At 32.5% G+C, this 18,429-nt stretch overlaps 1 protein-coding gene across 4 annotated transcripts in view; it reads left to right on the top strand.

The window, feature by feature from the left end:
• LOC147072170 (sphingomyelin phosphodiesterase) overlaps positions 1 to 18,429 on the top strand; it is a 59,373-nt gene that overhangs the window by 28,709 nt on the left and 12,235 nt on the right. For 3 of the 4 annotated variants that reach the window (XR_015070669.1, XM_085947388.1, XM_085947390.1), the window contains exons 2-6: positions 6,986 to 7,091; positions 14,920 to 15,209; positions 17,079 to 17,273; positions 17,380 to 17,611; positions 18,154 to 18,314. Coding sequence is in view for 3 of the 4 variants with exons in the window: in XM_085947388.1 (XP_085803514.1) it covers positions 7,025 to 7,091; positions 14,920 to 15,209; positions 17,079 to 17,273; positions 17,380 to 17,611; positions 18,154 to 18,314 (945 nt within the window). In the remaining variant the exon portion in view is untranslated. The remainder of the gene's footprint in view (positions 1 to 6,985; positions 7,092 to 14,919; positions 15,210 to 17,078; positions 17,274 to 17,379; positions 17,612 to 18,153; positions 18,315 to 18,429) is intronic. The other variant, XM_085947389.1, reaches the window with a different exon arrangement.

Genomic DNA, 18,429 nt, shown 5'->3' with positions numbered 1-18,429 from the left:
GACGTGCTTGATAGATTGCGCAAATAAATTGGTTGAGTTAATTCGACTTAGTAATTTTACGAAGAGTTGTTGTCAACCAAAATATAGAAACTGTTCCACGACTGCGATACGTTTTTAGTTTGTATTGTATATATATTGTATATCAGTGGCGAAGGGTGACTTTTGGAAAGAGGTAGGCTGTGAAGATCTAATAAAAAGAACACACTTGTCAGGTATACTAACGAGAAATAAGAAGATAATACGATATTACTACTAATGAATAGGTACACACTAATGACAACGACACACTAATTTAATGAAACTTCAAAAACTCACTGACGAAATAAAATTAAGCAATCAGTTTAAATTATTTTTTTTTTCAAAACATTTATACACATCAAAAATCATTACATAAAAGTTCTTTTTATTTTTAAAAACAGTCTATATTTATTAATATTTGATTAAACACCATAGAAATTATATTTTTTTCAGTTTAGGCTCTGCGATCGGAGCTTACCTTAGTTCAAACAATTCGATAGACTGGGCGGGGCTACGTGACGTAAAGTCCATATGAAAACAATTGAGAATTATTTGAAACATAATCCGACCTTTATTTACGTCAAGACAGGTGGCACGCTGTGGTATATTTTTTTAAACCTTTGCAGAATGTTTTGTGATGGTCTGGTTAATAGATTCCTACACATACAGCATCTGTCGTTGGCAAAATAAATTATTTAATAGAATATAATACATTCAAGTGATTATATAAATGAGTCAATATGCAATTAAAAAATATTTAAATATTTTTCTTGAGGAGGTAGGCTTCAAATAATCGCCTAGTATGGAGTCTTCGCCACTGTAATGTATATAGTATTGTGTAGATATTGCAATTACGCCTTTGACGAACATAAACGTGTAATTCATTTTTCCCTCTCGTTTTTAATATATTTGGGTAGTTAGGTTAGGTTAGGTTAGTTAGATACATAATTACTTCACAGAAAATTGACTCCGTACGATATATTTTAATTTCAGATTTGTACTATTACTTTGTTTGCTGTATGGTTGCTGTAATATTAAGGGGGAGACGCATGCCAGCAGAGAACCTAGCGGAAAAATACGAAGCTTGCAATTTGAGATTTTTTTTGATAATTTACAATTTTAACTGTATTTTTTAATAAATATGTATCTGAAAACATTAAAAAGATTTCTTTTTTTTTAATTTAAAGATAAACTTACAATTGTAAAAAAATGTAATAAAATTTGAATTCGTTGCAGGGTCACATCTTATTATTACATTATATTTTATGGTCATATTTATTATTAAAATTTAGTTTATTAAGTTTTCAATTTTTCGTCGTTTAGATTTTTGACTAATTCATCGATTTAATATTTTTTATATTTATTTTAAAAAACATCGATTTTTATAAAAATATAAATGTGTATAACTTGAAATCCTTTTTATTTTTACCAAATTTTATTTTAGTTATGGTCCCAATATTGAAGCTCGATTTGATATAAATAAAAAGGTTTTCAAGTTATACACATTTATATTTTTATAAAAATCGATGTTTTTTAAAATAAACATAAAAAATATTAAAACGATGAATTTGTCAAAAATCTAAACGACAAAAAAATGAAAACTTAAACTAAATTTTAATAAAATATAATGTAAATAATAAGATGTGACCCTGCAACGAATTCAAATTTTACTACATTTTTTTACAATTGTAAGTTTATCTTTAAATTAAAAAAAATTAAAAATCTTTTTAATGTTTTCAGATACATATTTATTAATTAATATAGTTAAAATTGTAAATTATCAAAAAAAAACTCAAATTGCAAGCTTCGTGTTTTCCACTAGGTTCTCTGCTGGCATGCCTCTCCCCTTAAGGAAAGAATATTTATACTGATTGGAAAAAAACCTTCACAATTTCCAAATGGATTAGTGCACCGATGAGGATGAGCTTGTCAACTCGACCAACAATCGTTAATTTTGTCTTGGACTTATTAAGATTATAAGACTCAACTCAGTCTTTACTTTTTCAATCCACCCGAGGAGATCGGACATATTAACTGTAGTCAGGCAACAGGTATTAACCCTAATTTTTTCGAAAAGTGCTTTTATTTGATATTCACAATAATATTTTATGCCGTGTCCACATTGGCAACTTGTTACCAATGTGGACACGGCTTTTTACAAATAAGTACCTACACGTTGCATAAAAAGGAAGTAAACCACAGATGCCGAATTATTATCTAAAGCCCAAGAAAAAGAAATTAAACCTCATCGATACTATTATTATTCACTCGAGTAACATTTTACGGCGAGGCAAAAGGCGGTTGGCGGCCTTTTTCTTTCCTCTCTTATCACTAGTCAAAAATTGACTATATCCGAAAAGACCCCTTCTCAGCCGCCACTCTAGGGCTTTACGGATAATATTTCCCATAGATACTGAAAAGTACCGGCCAGAGTATGCCTAATTGGCGAACTCCTTTTAAATGTTAAAAATACATGAAGCTTAATCCTCAAATCTGCCCATATCTGAACATATAGCGACTTCATTGAGAGATGCCCCCTACTCTCACGTCATTCCAGAGTTTGTTCCAATTCAAGCAATCTAATGCTTTATAGATACATAAACGTATTTTTTCATATATCGTGTATCTTGGAAAGAGAATTAATATGATGTTAACGAGTTGACCACATCTGTTGCAAGAATGCGTGTGCACCTGTGTGAGTATGAGTATGACATAACGGGTCGCACAGCACACTGCCCCACTTAACATTTTAAACAAACCGCGCGATCGTCGCCACTTAAGTGGGTACCCACTGCTTACTTCCAGTTCCGATCAACATAATCATAATATTAGATTCAAGTTCAATGCGCAATTTTTTGATATATGAACAGGTGTTCTCTGTCAAAACAAGCTGTTGAACGGACGTAAACGGGATAGTAAACTAAAAGAATAACAATATTCACTCAATGCGCGATGCAGAACCATCTGAATTAATTTTGACATGATTTGACATTTAACATGATTTAGCTCGACTTAGTTAGGCGTGTCTTGACCGTATTTTCAATGATTTATTTCTGGGCCACTGCCTTTTTCCCGTCGATTTCCTAATGACGTTTTATTATGTATGGATACTGTAGACAACGAAATCTAAGTTGCAGATATTGGCCTCTTGAGGATAGTCGCGTATATTAAGGACTTACGCGCATAAGCATGTTTCTGCATCGCGCTTATAGGCATTAATGATAAATATGTTAATACATAATATATTCTAGTGGTATATAATGGCGCATAGTAACGAGCGGCAACTTGTTTTTTTTTTTAATTCGCTCTGCAATTTTACTGACCACAATTACAATAGTAAACCAGTCACATCAGACAGGCTTGAGAAAAGTACCTCATGTATTGTGACCCTCATCAGGAATTTAATCCAAAATCCGTGTGTGCAAAACCAGTGCTTTATGCATTACACCAGTGTTTCTCTACCGGTGTTCTGCAAAAATTTAATTGTCCAAATAAAATCTTCAAAACCAGTGCACCTGCAAGTGTTTATGCATTCTGTTTTTGTTCTTAAAATAGATTAATGGTTATACGTGACGAAATCATCCATAATCAGACTTTATTATACGTTACCATATAAATAGTATATTTTATTTTTGCGTTAGTGGTCCGCAAAACGTTTCTCCTATTTTCAGTGGTCCGCATGTGCGAAAAGGTTAAGAAACACTGCATTAGACTACGCTGCCAAAATTCTAATACGAGGGGTTCTTCTGTCCCAATTTCAGGGTAACCGGAATATATTCAGTTTATTTTCAATGATTTTTTTTAAATAGAAAATGATCTTTCATAATATGTCACCAAACCCAAAGTTTATCGCTATTTTCGTACAAAAATAATATTAGTTACGAATACAGAGCCAATAAATTGATAGTATTTAAAAGTGGCGTTAGCTTTCACTCTGTAATTGGATTTCCATAAGATGGCATAATAAATAAATGTATGCATAATGTTTAGAATTTTTTTAAATTATTTTTACGAGTTAGTCGCTTAGTTTCGAGTTTTCATCACTGGGTATATTCATAATGTAAATTTTCAATATAACCATATAACATATGAATCGTCAAGAGTAAACAAAAAAATAGCTTGAAAGTGTTACCGCAATCAATTCTTTTTCAATTCCACTATAGTAGGTATAGGTATAAAGTCGCAAAATCTTAAAAACATACATGTTTTTTACAATCTCAGAGTAAAGAGAGAGGGTTTGAACAACGGATCCTCACTCAAGAAAAGAAATGTATATCTTCATATCTGACAGCAAGTCGCAACGCAATCAAAGCCTCGGTAAAATTATTAAAAAATTAACATGTCAAAGATTCTGGCAACATAACTATCACTGTAAAACTAAATGACAGTTTTTCGCATTAGCAAAATATATGTAAGGGGGCTCTAACTAAACCTTTAAGCGTCTTCGGTATCCTTTAAGTACAGTACCATGGTAAGTTTATAGGTACAGCATAATGTGCGCGTTACGTACATAATAATATGCCCCACCGACCCCTCAGATGATGGTTACTTAAACCCTGACGGCTAAAGTTATTAAACATAGAACATGCTTTGCCTACTTATTCTCTGGATGCTGGTTGTCCAAATTCAAAAGAAAATTTATTTGTCAAAGTAACCGAATCCAAAGGATTCAAACAATTTTACTTTTCTGAAAATTATGTAATTACAGTAATTTATAGAACTAAAGAAGTAATAATAAAAGACGAACAATACTTCACACAGAATGTAGGCTACTGAATGTAAAATGAAAATAATCGGCGCGCGTAAGTAATCGAGGCGGGGCGCGGGCCACGGGTGGGCTGCGCGTCTATAGTTAGTCTACGCTACGTCTATTTTTCGTAACGCTTTTGCGTCGGAGATCATGAATAAAACATGTTCCATGTTAATATATCGATACTTATTCTTTCATGCCAATATCATCAGTCATCACACGTTATCAATGTTTAATTACCATTTTTACATTATACCTACCTCTGTTTTGAAATCAACTGTTTTTGACGTCAAATAGATAGCGGTGCCATGTCATGTGACATGCAGATGGCACGTTTTATAATTCTTATAGATAAAACATTATTATTGTGTAATGTGCTTTGCATAATTTATCTATAAATAATGTCAATGTGTTTACAAATATTTTTTTTCAATGAATAATAATATGCTGTCGTTTTCATAATTTCGTTAAAATACCTGCATGATATTTTTTAAAACCTACGCATTAAAGCATTGTGAAATACAATGAATAGGTTATCAAGTTTACACATTAACTACTGTTAATCTTTATATCTGATATTTTACGTAAAATTAATAAAACAGAAGAAGCAGTCAAAATCTAAAATTCTACAATAACATTATTACATCAAGCTCTAGCATGTTACTAATGTGTATTTTTTACGTGAAACAATGCGCCCTTCTTAAGTTTTTTTACAATAATACTAACAAAATACAATATTTTTTATATTTATATATGTTTATTTATATATATAACAACAATTCGCAGGCATCTTGGAGAAGGGGGTTTTTTCTAATATGTACGAGCATGTTTATGAGATTAGAAATAACACTCGTAACAATCGTTATAACCGTGTGACGAAACCGGTCTTAGGTTTATTATAATTCATTTTTGAATACGTCCAAATAAAACTCATAAGTAAACATATAAGTATTTGTTATTTGTAATAATTATGTCGTCCCATTGAGAATTAGTCAATATAACTTGAATAATTTTGACGAATCGGATATTAAACAAAAACAGATGGTCTTCAAGAGGATCCTTTTTAATCCACCGTTTATAACTTACTCCATATTAATCAATCGTCCAATACAATTGATTATTGTAGAATCCTTGTTGAAAATAATAGTACAGAGGAGTTACTGTAAGCTTAAAAACACCTAAAAATGTACACAGATCAACAATGACACAATAGCGATTAACAGACTTGCTTGCCTGGCAAACAGTCCTGCATACTCTTCATCCGGCTCTGATCATTGACGTAAAGTAAGTCAATGATTATAATAGATAATAATATGTACCTACTTAATAAAATCTAGTTATCTCTATCTTAAATATAAACACTTCAACGATCATTGTAAATAATCAATCGTCATTCCATTTCTATAGAAATGTAAATAGGCAAATTTGATGTTTTGCATTAGTCGCAGAGTCGAGTGTCGCCTGTCGAGTTTAGTAATGATATCTACTAATGATAGCAGAATAACAATTGTTCAAAGTAGGATCAAATGAAAGAGACAGTAGGTACTGAAACGCCGTTTGCATGGAAGTATCATAGTTACCGACTTACCTACTGAACTAAATAAAGTCGACATTATTAAACGTTACAGGTAAGAGGTAAATTGTTTAAAATAATTTATTTTGTAATGGTAAGTAATAATAATATACTTAAATGAATTCTTCAATCTGTATAAAAAGAGTAGGTAATGTGGAATGACATGAATCATTCATTGTAATCATGTTTTGCCATTTTTAACTATTTAAAAGAATACCTAGTTTCATTTGTTGCCTTTGTTAAACTTTGATACCTACTAAAATAGCAGTACATAATATTATTGTGTTGGAAAAGTATGTAAGTATTATGGACTGATAGATTGAGCTGAATACCTACATTTAAATAAAATTACTTACCGAGAGAAAATAATATCTTAAGTATGCATTATGCATCACGAATAAGTAAAATTAAATTAAATTCGTATTTTTAGCACATGCCGGTCATTGTCGTTTAAATATTATGATTTAAAAGCATTTTATATTAGAATTATGATTTTAATTAAGAGTACAATGACATCTTGCGTTATAAATTATAACAAATTTTAATAACAAAACATGCATATGAGGGATTGTACCTAAATATAATGTGATGGTGTTTATTAAATCTAAGAATATTATTAATAATTTGAATCTCTTTTGTTTCAGGGGGTGCTAGGCTAAGAAATTAAACCAATTCACACAATTATGCTCATCAGGATATCACGGAGATCACTGGTGGCGATATTTATTGTTCACCTCACATTTGTTAAAGGTACGTAATGGATCCATTATTTAACAGAGCGCGTCCTAAATGGGTCGAAAATTAAAAATTTTGAGATGTTTAGGATGTAAGCGTGTAAGCCTGAACAATCCGTAAATTTGTCAGGAAAATCATCTGTGCCATTATGAAGTAGGATGACTTATCATCCGAGTAAACCGATTGCATTTCAGCAAACGGACTGGAGCGCAGCAGTCCAGGTTCGTGAATTATTAGGAAAATATTTACATTAATTTACTTTACATATTTTTTCTTTAAGTGTTCCGAAACTTTTTGAACGGCATATATTTCAGCCCTCAGCTAACAGACTTTGTTTTTAGTAAAGTGTTACACATAAAGTCATAAACAAAGTATGTTATGTCAATACGTGCTAACCAAAGCTTTTACCATTTTTTTTTCAAATTAAAAAAATATGTATTTCGTCAGTAATTATTACCGAATGGACGAAAGTAAAAACACATTACCGTAGCAATTAAAATAGATTGGTTATTTGTTTTTATCAGCGAAGTAATTTTTATGTCCTCTTATCTATACGCACTTACAGAAAAGCTACGGAAAAATGTCACATGTTTGAAATAAATGCAACATCGTTCTATTTTCAAACGTAATATTATGGTAGATATGTTAGTTTATTACTAACCTTACGAATACAGTTTACGTACTTACAAGCTCAGTAACCACAGTTTTGCGATGGAAACATTTTAAAGCGTGTAAGTTGTTGACCTCTGTAGTTTGGTGTTTATTTTTAACAGATTCATACAATTAATATTATAACATAGGTATTGCCGGAGATTCTGAGCGAAGAAAATTTGTCCATGTGTCTGTTACCTAATATCAAAGAAAAAGTTTTCGTGGCGGCCTTTAATCGATTCCTTACAATTAATAACGAATGATAGATTGATTCAATGAGATTTTAAATCTAAATTACAAATAATATTACATTAATAACAAAAAGGCGTGGTTCACGATTCAAGAGCCAAAACAAAAAATCCAAAACCTATTTTACTCTAATAAGCGATCATTATGAATATGGTTTCCAATCCCTATTTTTAAATTAATTATTTTCGGTGTCTATAATATTATATTTGCACACTTAAAAAAGGTGTAGGTATTTAACTTATAAATATTATAAATAATATTTTGTACGTTCTAGTCACTGTGGATCATTCCAACATACACTTATAAAAAAAAACTTACATTTCGAACATATTAATATTAAAATGACGTATGGCCCGTCGTACTGATACCTGATGATTTTGCTTTTTGTACAAATCTTCACTTACTCGTTACTATGACATCTTATCTGATTCACTGTTCTGTTCTAAAAATGTACCGCGAGATTCACTTTATAACTGGTAATTATTAACGCTATACTTCAGCTGGTGCACGGTCTAAAACGATCGTGACTACGCGACGCGAAGACTGTGCAAACGACGCGTGCAGAAGAACAAAACATAATTTGTCTAAAAAATTCAACATGCGTCCATTTAATGTTATGTATGTATGTATTACTAATATAACATACATTGTTATATTAGTAATAATAATAATATATTCATTGACATGTTTTCTTTTTCAAGTAAATGGGTCATCTTTACACGATTTAAGAATCAATTCCCCCGACGCCATCACAAAAGAAATTTACTTGTTCACAGCTCGACTATCGCTCTCCGATTGGCAGCGAGTCCGAAATTTCGTCGCACCTATAGTTGAAAATTATTTGCCGTTTCACTGAAGTATGCTCTTAACAAAAATAAATTCGGTAATAATAATACGGTTTCCTCAATTCAGCAACAAACTAAAAGTCGGTACTACAATCGGATGATAGTGCCAAATCGTGTTTATACCCAACATTACATTACATTCTATCATTTTTTATGTACAAATACATATATTATTTATATTATATACTTCCGATTAATTTAAACGTTCAGGGTTGCAATCAGGGAACTGAAATACACAACGGGTAAGGCGATAGCAGGTAACCAACTCGAGTAAGGATGAATCCGGGTTAAACTTACACATGCGTCTAGAATACGTTTAACGTCGAATACTAAAAACTGCTCTCGGTTTATGCATTTACGCTCCTTTAATGTTGGTGTATTACACACACTATTTCACGTGCATAATGCGTGCTTCATTTTCGTAGGAAACTCTCACATTCAAAAGCCTGCTTCACCATGCGGCGTATTGAATATAGCCTATTGGTATTCTATTTATTATCTGTTCTGTGGTTGCTATATTTTCTTACATGCCCGATTGATCATTTTACACGTAATTTTAATTTATGTGCCTGCGGTGACTGAGCTATGACGTGTCAGTTTATATAGTGTCGTGGGTCCCGGGTTCGAATCTCGGGTCTGTGAAATTCGCGCATTGTATTTTCAATGTGTGCTTGAACAATGTATGAGTATAGACCTAATAGGTTGATCAAGTGATTATCGACCATTTCTGGTCAAAACAAACATCTGTTCATAGAACATCTACTTTCTGGATGCCCATGATTATCGATCGAACATGGTGATGATATTTACGAGGTGTGAAAACTGTTTTTGGTTACAATATGTAATTTTGATCAAATTTTATGTATCTCCACCCCATTATATTAAGATGCTCTGACAATGATTACGTAGTATGGTGTGCTTTTTTATTAGAAAGAATCATTCGAAAATAATCATTAATAAAGTTTTAAAAAAAACTAACCGATGCGTATAATGTTAATCATGTTTGTTGAACTTTTAACAAGCGATTCAGTCGTACGTACCTAAATAACTCTATCTACGATTTTTTTTAATATTCTATAAGCCAATATTTCTTATTAATGCGTTGCGAGACTTTTTTCTCAATTTAAGTGTAATAAAATTCTAGATTCGCAAATAATTAATTAGTTTTCACTTCGCAGTCGCTGATGTGATAAGGAACACACCTCTGGCTGACTGCGCCGCCGTGAGAGATAATTTAACACTCTCTCTACTGACGCACCAGGCATTCATATTATTTTGAAAAAAGAACATATTTCTTCTGAAATAGTGTTGCTATATTTTAAAAGTTGATGGAAGAAAACAACATTGTTGATGACACACTTTAACAGTGTAAAATGCATGTTTTCTTGTATTTATTTTTACACTCTCATATAAGTTGTATTACATATAATTTAATTTTGTAACATTTAATGTTTACATAATAGAGACAAGGTATACTAAGGGCTTTAAATGGACGGAAGCGCACCGGATTATCGCTAAAATAATTTAACCGTCTGCGCTAGGTGGGACATACAACAAAAAATCTAGCATAAATTTTTATTAAATTAGTTAAATATGTTAATATTTTTGGAATATTATCGAGCGTTTCGGTTCGTAAAGTTTTCCATTTCGAGCGCTGTATACTGTATATTGATGGACTCATAGAAAATTTACCGTGGCCGCCAATGAAAATTTAAGATTCCTCTATTTTATTTTCTGATGTTTTATGATAAATTTTAGCCAAGTTAACAAATATACTAAATCTAAGTATGCAATATTAGCCATGAGTAAAATTAGTTTCTTCCTTCCTTAGAGTATGCTAATTCTTTTGTTTAGATAATGTATACCTTAAATAAATCCCCTGGTATGGTATGGTCATCCATTATCATTAGTAGATGCATACAATATAATGTATAGATTTTTAAGACAATCGAACATTCAATAATGTTGTGCTGACCATTGAGTATACGTAATAGACAGGTGTTTTGAAGTGTTAACTTTCACGAGATGTTCGGTTAGGAATTAGCTCGCTTGCTAATAACTCGGGCATAGCACTTGCCCGCTACACGCAATCTTTCTTTCTTCATCAGATCTTGATGTCTATGTTTATCTAATTAATTATCGTCTATGGCCTTTAACTTAAGTGATTGGAGTGTGAAATTGTCACGGAAACCGTTGCGGCATTGCATGTGAGGAAATTCAGTAGGTATAGGTAATGCAAAGATGTTGTAAAAACCTTCTTCTATAGAAATGTATCCTAAATTTATGAAATCAAAGCAATAAAGGATGTGTATGCATACGGTGTATGCATAAAATTGCCTACAAGTCGATCTCGTAATTTTTACAAACAGTGCCGCATTCAGACATAAAAAGTGCCTGTTTTTAATACTCTTTCAGGTTGAATCGTTTTATCTATTCAACTATTCTTTTCTTATTAATTTAGTGTATTCACAAGAAAATTATTCCTTGTTTAAAAAGCAAGTCTGGGAATAAATACACCTTTTAGAAAATTTATTTCTACAGAAATGATGCCGTTTACGAGGAATTAGTCTAAAGATTAAAGAATATAGCAATAACATACATACTTTTAAGAGATAAGTATCTATATAAAAAGTATATAAGTGTATTTAAAAAAATGAAAATTAATTGTAAGCTCTGTTTTGATCTGAGTTAATTACCTACTAGTCTTTCTATTAATATCATCATCTTATTTTATGATATTTTCAGGTTTTTACGTGTATCCAATAAATAATGTGAATATTTTAAAACAGAATTAATTATAATTATTGTACTTAATTAAAAATGTTTTATGCTATCTATTGTGCATATTATATATATTTATGGGCTGAAGATGCCGAAAGTCAACCCCTGGGTCACTGAATATTGCTATTGGCGGCTACCGAGGGTAGTTTATCATATTTATGTACTTAGGTATCACAATTGTTACGATAAGTTACTAAGAAAATCTATCTTTTAATCAAATAATTGGTCTAATGACTTGTGATTAGGTATTTCTAAGTTTTATGTCGTAGCTTATTGAATCTCATCGAATGAGCAATGCTGGAATAAATTATAATAATAGCCTCGTGTAAATAGATGGCATAGATAGAATATTTTTAAAAGAAAATAGTGACATTATATTTATACTGTATATTATATTATTTATACTTTATTTATTTATTCTTTGTAATGACGTATATTAGATATCTAATATCGTGGGTATTCTGCGAATAAGCATTAAGTCAAAAATACTAGTTTTGAGATAATCGAGTTTGAAAGTTTGGACGGTGTTAACTTTTTTTATATATATAAAAGGCAAATTCCTTTCTGCGATATTGCTTTGAGTATAACTTAGTGCAGCTTCGCACGCAGAATTGTGTGAATATAGCCTGAGAATGAGAGAAGCAAATGCACTAAGTCCATTTAGTGCTTTTTCTCTGGATAGATGTATGTCTTTTTGACTTATAACATAAATTATCTTCGCCAGTTTTATAGATATGACTGTGTGTGTTTTTGTAGACTATAGAGCGTACTCTTAATAAGATTACCTCATCATTAAGTCAAAACAGCAAAATTTTGACTTAGTGCTTTTTCGCAGAATACCCACGATATGTAGTAAGTATACATATTAGCAAATCACGTTCTGTTTCTTAATTTTGTCAGATTGTTCATATCTGAGGATTGTAACATTTACAGATGCCTTCATTAATATTATGTTAGCTGCCGTAGCACCTAAATAATCTCTCTACGAATTTCTTCGAGTTCAAGTTAGGATTCTTCAAGAAAACCCAACAAAAATCTTATTTTTTATCCACAACTGAGATAACAAATTGCAACATACGTGATAGTAAAAATATTTTATTTTTCGCGTCTAAAATGGTTACATACTATTTTGCGATAGCGATAAAAATACATGACATACCTACTTACTTAACTTATATTTCGGCAACATATGCAATTTTGGACAACCACGAAGATAGAAATATATGATCCAAAAAATATCCCAATAACAGCTTTTGCCGCAGTTTATATAATTCTAACGACGGTTTTACTTCATGTTACCTACCACCCAATTTCTGAATGTAAAAGCAGGGTCGAGTGGTAACATAGTTTTAAATATTTTTGCTAATCTTTTTCGAACCTTTTTACATAATCATATCTTTAAAAAAAACCAGCAGCTCTCGCGGAAACCATTTGGGAAAAAAACTGTTCTAGAATATTCACCACTTACAGGGCTCGAAATGGACCGGAACGCACCGGAGCGCCGTTCCTGTTCGTGAAATCGGTAAAATTATCGCTCCGTCTCGTGGAATAAATAATTTGACCGACTGAGCTGGATAGGACATATAATAGAAAATCTAACACACTTATTTTTATAAAAAAAACACATAAACTTTGATATCTTTACTATGTAAAAATCTTCAGAAAACTGTCGAGCGCTCTGGTTCGTAAATTTTTCCATTTCGAGCGCTGCACCACTGTCACCTCTGTCATGTACTACGAATTAATGCAAATGTTAAATAATATGTAATTTGGTCACGTATACGTAACGAGCATTCAATATTGGTATTTTTTGAGATCATTCAGGAGGCTCTGTAATCCTTACGTTTAATGGTCTAACAAAAAATGCCGTCAAAATCTTGGTCTAAGACGACTGGCTTTCGCATGTCTTTCTTTTTTGTGGACTGTGTTGTTTTTTTTTAAATTTTGATTATGGATTAGTGACTTCCTATCGAATATATCATTATATTATATAGATTATATAGATACTCAGTGGATATGGAAATAATATTTCTCCATATCATTTGTGTCATTAAGATGGTGATTGTTAATTCAATGTCTTGATGATGCTGCTTCATTTGGAAGCAGCACGTTCTCGTCACCTCCTCACTTCGACTCCACCAGTGACTACTCTTCTCCCTAGCCTGCTCGGTTTGCATAATATGTATAGCTACGTTTAAATTAAAATGTGGGTATACATTGTTGAAAGAAACCGTTACGCGTAGTCAATTACAAGTAGGTAAAAGTAAGATATCGCAAATAAACACCACTTGCTGGTTAATTTTTATTTTCGCGTGGTAAAATCAGTTTCTTCGAAAACAAAGATTTAAATTCCTCAAGATGTAGGTCAGCCTCATCTCGGGTGAAGTGAGATGGAGATGAGATGCCACAGGACTTGGACTAATATCTTATTTACGATAGCTGAAAGTATCACACGTGATATACAATTTATTACAGGTAAATACAATCTACATTGTTGGACACCGCGAGTGATTCATGGTCGGTTATTTTTATTGTATATTTTTTTTACAAGACTTTTATTTCTTTGAATTTGAGTATGCTGTTAAGCATGGCCCACACTGTACCCGGATGCTTTTTTAGTAACGAATTTTTGAACTACAAAAGCAGTGGCGTATCGCGCAAACCACAGGAAAATATTTATGTTATAAATTATTATAATCTACAAAAGACTAAAATATAACCAACACACTTTCTCAAAAACTTACTCATTAAATAACGCAAATTGTCTATCAGACTAGTGAAAGGGGTCATCAATTTCATTTGTTTTACGCTTTAATGAGCCTGCGTATTTTTATATCAAGGTATATATAGATCAGCGATGGCAAACATTGTTATGCTTGGATGGCAAAAAAACTATACAAATAATTGTAATATTGGATGGCGTATCAAGGTGAAGAAATATTATATAATTCTTCACCTTGATATAAATAAATGGATTTTAGTACCTATTTTGTTTTTCGCCTGGGCAGCTTTTTCCCATATTGATTCTCCTTGCAGGATCTTCATATTAGATCGGTGCCCTTTAAAATTGATGGTTCTGGAATTCTTGTTTTTTTTTCATATTGCCATGCCAGCAAAAGTTACATTTGTGCCAAACGTGATACGCGTGCCATAAACTCGCCACCGCTGATGTAATAGCAAGAATATCACAAACACTCATAATCATATTAATAATCTTCAATTGTAAAAATGAACGCAATATTTTTCGTATGTTAGAAATGTACCTAATGGTTAAACTACTATTTATACTATTTTTGTTCATCGATGTATATTTACAGGTAGTCCATTATGGGGACCACTTTCTCCGAGTCCGAGGGCTGTCGTGAATTGGACTGCTCCAGCTGACACGTGGAAATGGAGTCCCCCCGCCCAGCCGGATCTCCCGTTCCTCAAGCCCTCTGCATTCAATCATACCCTCCCGCCGGATCCCAACGATGCGGACACCATGAAGATGCTGGAAGGAGCCAGAAAGAATTACACGAGAATGCTCTGGGGACTTGACGGAGAACGAGGAACGAACTTTCCACAGTTCTTTGAGAAGGCATTGAAATTGTTTAATTTGAAGCAGGTAGGTACTATAAATAGTATCTTCTTCGATAGTGGAGCTGCCAAATTAAGCCTTGGCTTCTTCCACAGTTAACCTCTAGTCAGCCCTTTCGTCTTTTCGTATTTTAAGTTCTCAATCTTCAAGATTTTAATGATTCTCGTCCTTCGCTAATACTAGTACCAATTTTATAATTATAATCAATGATTGGCTCTATTTATAATTTTATCCAATGCCGGAAATTAGTGGCGAAACTACCAATATATATCTACATACACCAATGGCGAAGAGTGACTGTTGGACGAAGGTAAACAATGAACATGTTTACCTGAACAAAAATGACAATTTTATATCAAATAAAAAGGGTGAAATTAAACTATTTTTTACATGTTGTAAGTTCGTTTAGTAGCTTTTAAACCAGACAAGAACAAACTTTTTTGGTCCGGAGGTATGAACCTATCCAATAATAATAGTATCAATAAAATTAAACAAATAGATTTATAGGACCGCAAGAAAAAGTATCCAAGTATCGGTCAAAAAGTATCAATGTTTGCAAATGTCATCAAATACTACTTAGGTATTGTTTATTACTGAAAAAAATATTGGTATCAAAAGAAAGTGTTGATACCTCATTGACAGTCTAATATAATATTTCTATTGATATTACGTAATTCTAAAATATTACACAACCATACATGAGCGCCAGCGCTCGAAATGGACCTGATCGCACTGCAGCGTGCCCCGTCATTATTGCTCCGTCTCGTGGAAAAATTAAAGATTGCATTCCATTTTGTGAATTTTATTATTAAAAAATGACCTAAGCTTGCATGCCACAAGTTTAAAGACAGTTACTCGATCTAAGCTTTGGCAGGTATATTTCCATATAATACATACCTACAACTATTACATAAATATGAAAATATTTTCAAAAATTATTGAGCGCTCCGGTTCGTAAAAAAAAGGCCAGATCTCCGATTCGCAGTTGGCCCATGATTGCTTTAATCATTTATATTGTTATAATCTCACAAATTAATAGTGTAATATGAATTATCCGCTAGGTGGTGTCGTAAATTTACATACAATATTTTAGACACAACTTATTTGGTTAACGACATATCGTTGCTATAGGATTGGTTTGTCGAATATCCGTTTTTGTCGAAATCGACCTTTTAATGCAGAAAGATTTTTTGTAAGTATCTAAATGGACCAGAACCATCCTTTTCTTTGAATTACTTTGTATTGAATAAAGCATTCATATGCTATAAAACCAACAATTTAAATACCTCCATGTATTTAAATAGAGGATACTGAATTTTTTTTTCATCTCCTGAACATTTGACATTTGGTCTATTCGACAAACCAATCCTGCAGCGACGATATCTCTGACTATATTATAAGTGGTGGTAATTTAAAACAGACACGCATAATGTAGTGTACTTGAATATTATGTAAAATAATCTTTTTAAACATTAAAAGTAAACATTAAATAATCGTTTAGTAATGATTCTTCGCCACTGATATATCCTGGTCTCAAAATGCTCAGTAGAAGTGTGTCCTTTTATTCATTAGGTATAAAATCAGGGCTCGAAATGGACCGGAACGCACCAGAGCGCCGTTTCGGTTCGTGAAATTTGTAAAGTTATCGCTCCGTCTCACGGACAAAATAATTTGACCGTCTGAGCTAGATATGCCATAGATATAACAAAAAATCTAGCACCCTTGTGTTTATAAAATACTTGCACATAAAATTTGATAACCTTGTTAATATCCTCAGAAAATTTTCGAGCGCTCCGGTTCGCAAACTTTTCCATTTCGAGCGCTGTATAAAATATAAATCATAAGAATGAAATTCATATGTTTAGCACATATTTTCTAAATTTAATATTTTCACAGGTGGCATATGAAGTGGAAACATCAGTCATGTCGAAAGTGTCATGCACGGCTTGCAAGGCCGGCGCTGGTCTTCTACAGCATTATATCAGAACAGGGAAAAGCAAAGAAGAGATTAAGAAAACCATTTACCAGTTCTGCGTCTCACTTAAGATTCAGTCAGCTAGAGTCTGTGAAGGAATCACACGACTTTTTGGGGTGTGTAAATCAGTTTTTATTTGTTACATGAATCTGTTACTTACTTTAATAAATTGAATCTGATTTAGTACAATAAAATTAAGAATTTCTTAATGTCGCTTGTCAGGGAGAGGTGGTCTACGTTCTGAAGAGAGTTTCAATTGGTCCCGACGAGGTGTGCAGTTTTGTGATTGGAGATGCGTGCGGCGACGTCTACAACCCGTACCACGAGTGGGAAGTCTCTTTCCCTCCCATGCCCAAACCTACCATCAAAACACTTGACGCTCCCCAACCGAATGCTCCCACTTTCAAAGTGTTACACATTTCGGATACACATTATGACCCGTACTATGCTGAAGGTGAATATGACTATCGTTAAATTTCATTAAATTTACATAATTTGAAAACACCTTAGATTTACTAGAAAAAATCGTACTTAAACTATTGAAGTGTCTTTTTTCCGAACAATTTTTTAAAACTACACCACCTGAAGTTTTCAAATTCTGTTAATAAAAGGTTACCTTCTTTGAAATAATTTGAATCAAGGATATTCCCAACTTCATTTATGATTCAGATCATAAGTAATCCAAAATTTAGTTTTGATGTTCATGCTTCATTCATTAGAATGTTATACTTCATCTACCTCACATTATTTTTTTCGAAAATACATCACTTTGTCGAAGTGTCTGAAACATATTGAATGCAGTCTTCAATAAAACAGATTTTAATTAAAAAATGCCTATAATTTTACAATGGATTAAAACAATCAACATTATTAAAGTGTAATATTTTATACCTTGCTATGCCTACAATAACACTAATCACTTTTACAACAACCATGAATTTATAATCTTCAATACCTATCGCTGTATTGACTAATAATATTTGTCTAATTCTGTAGGGTCTAATGCTGAATGTAACGAGCCTCTGTGCTGTCGACTGACCAATGGGCCGGCTGCGACCCCCGGAGGAGGCGCCGGTCGATGGGGCGACTATCGGAAATGCGACACTCCTAAAAGAACTGTTGACCATATGCTGAAGCATATTGCCGACACACACACTGTGAGCATGGACTAATATTTGTATTACATTTTTCTATGGCAAGAATTTAGTGCAGTACCTACCTGTCCGAAGTTTTTTTTAAACTTTTTCGAAACGTTTAATAATTTATTGGGTG

This window comes from Rhyacophila brunnea, unplaced genomic scaffold (genome assembly GCF_057557595.1).
Source record: "Rhyacophila brunnea isolate RB1 unplaced genomic scaffold, BYU_Rbru_1.0 scaffold_2, whole genome shotgun sequence".
NCBI classification, from domain to species: Eukaryota; Metazoa; Arthropoda; class Insecta; order Trichoptera; family Rhyacophilidae; genus Rhyacophila; species Rhyacophila brunnea.
This window is presented reverse-complemented; position numbering and strand designations above follow the sequence as displayed.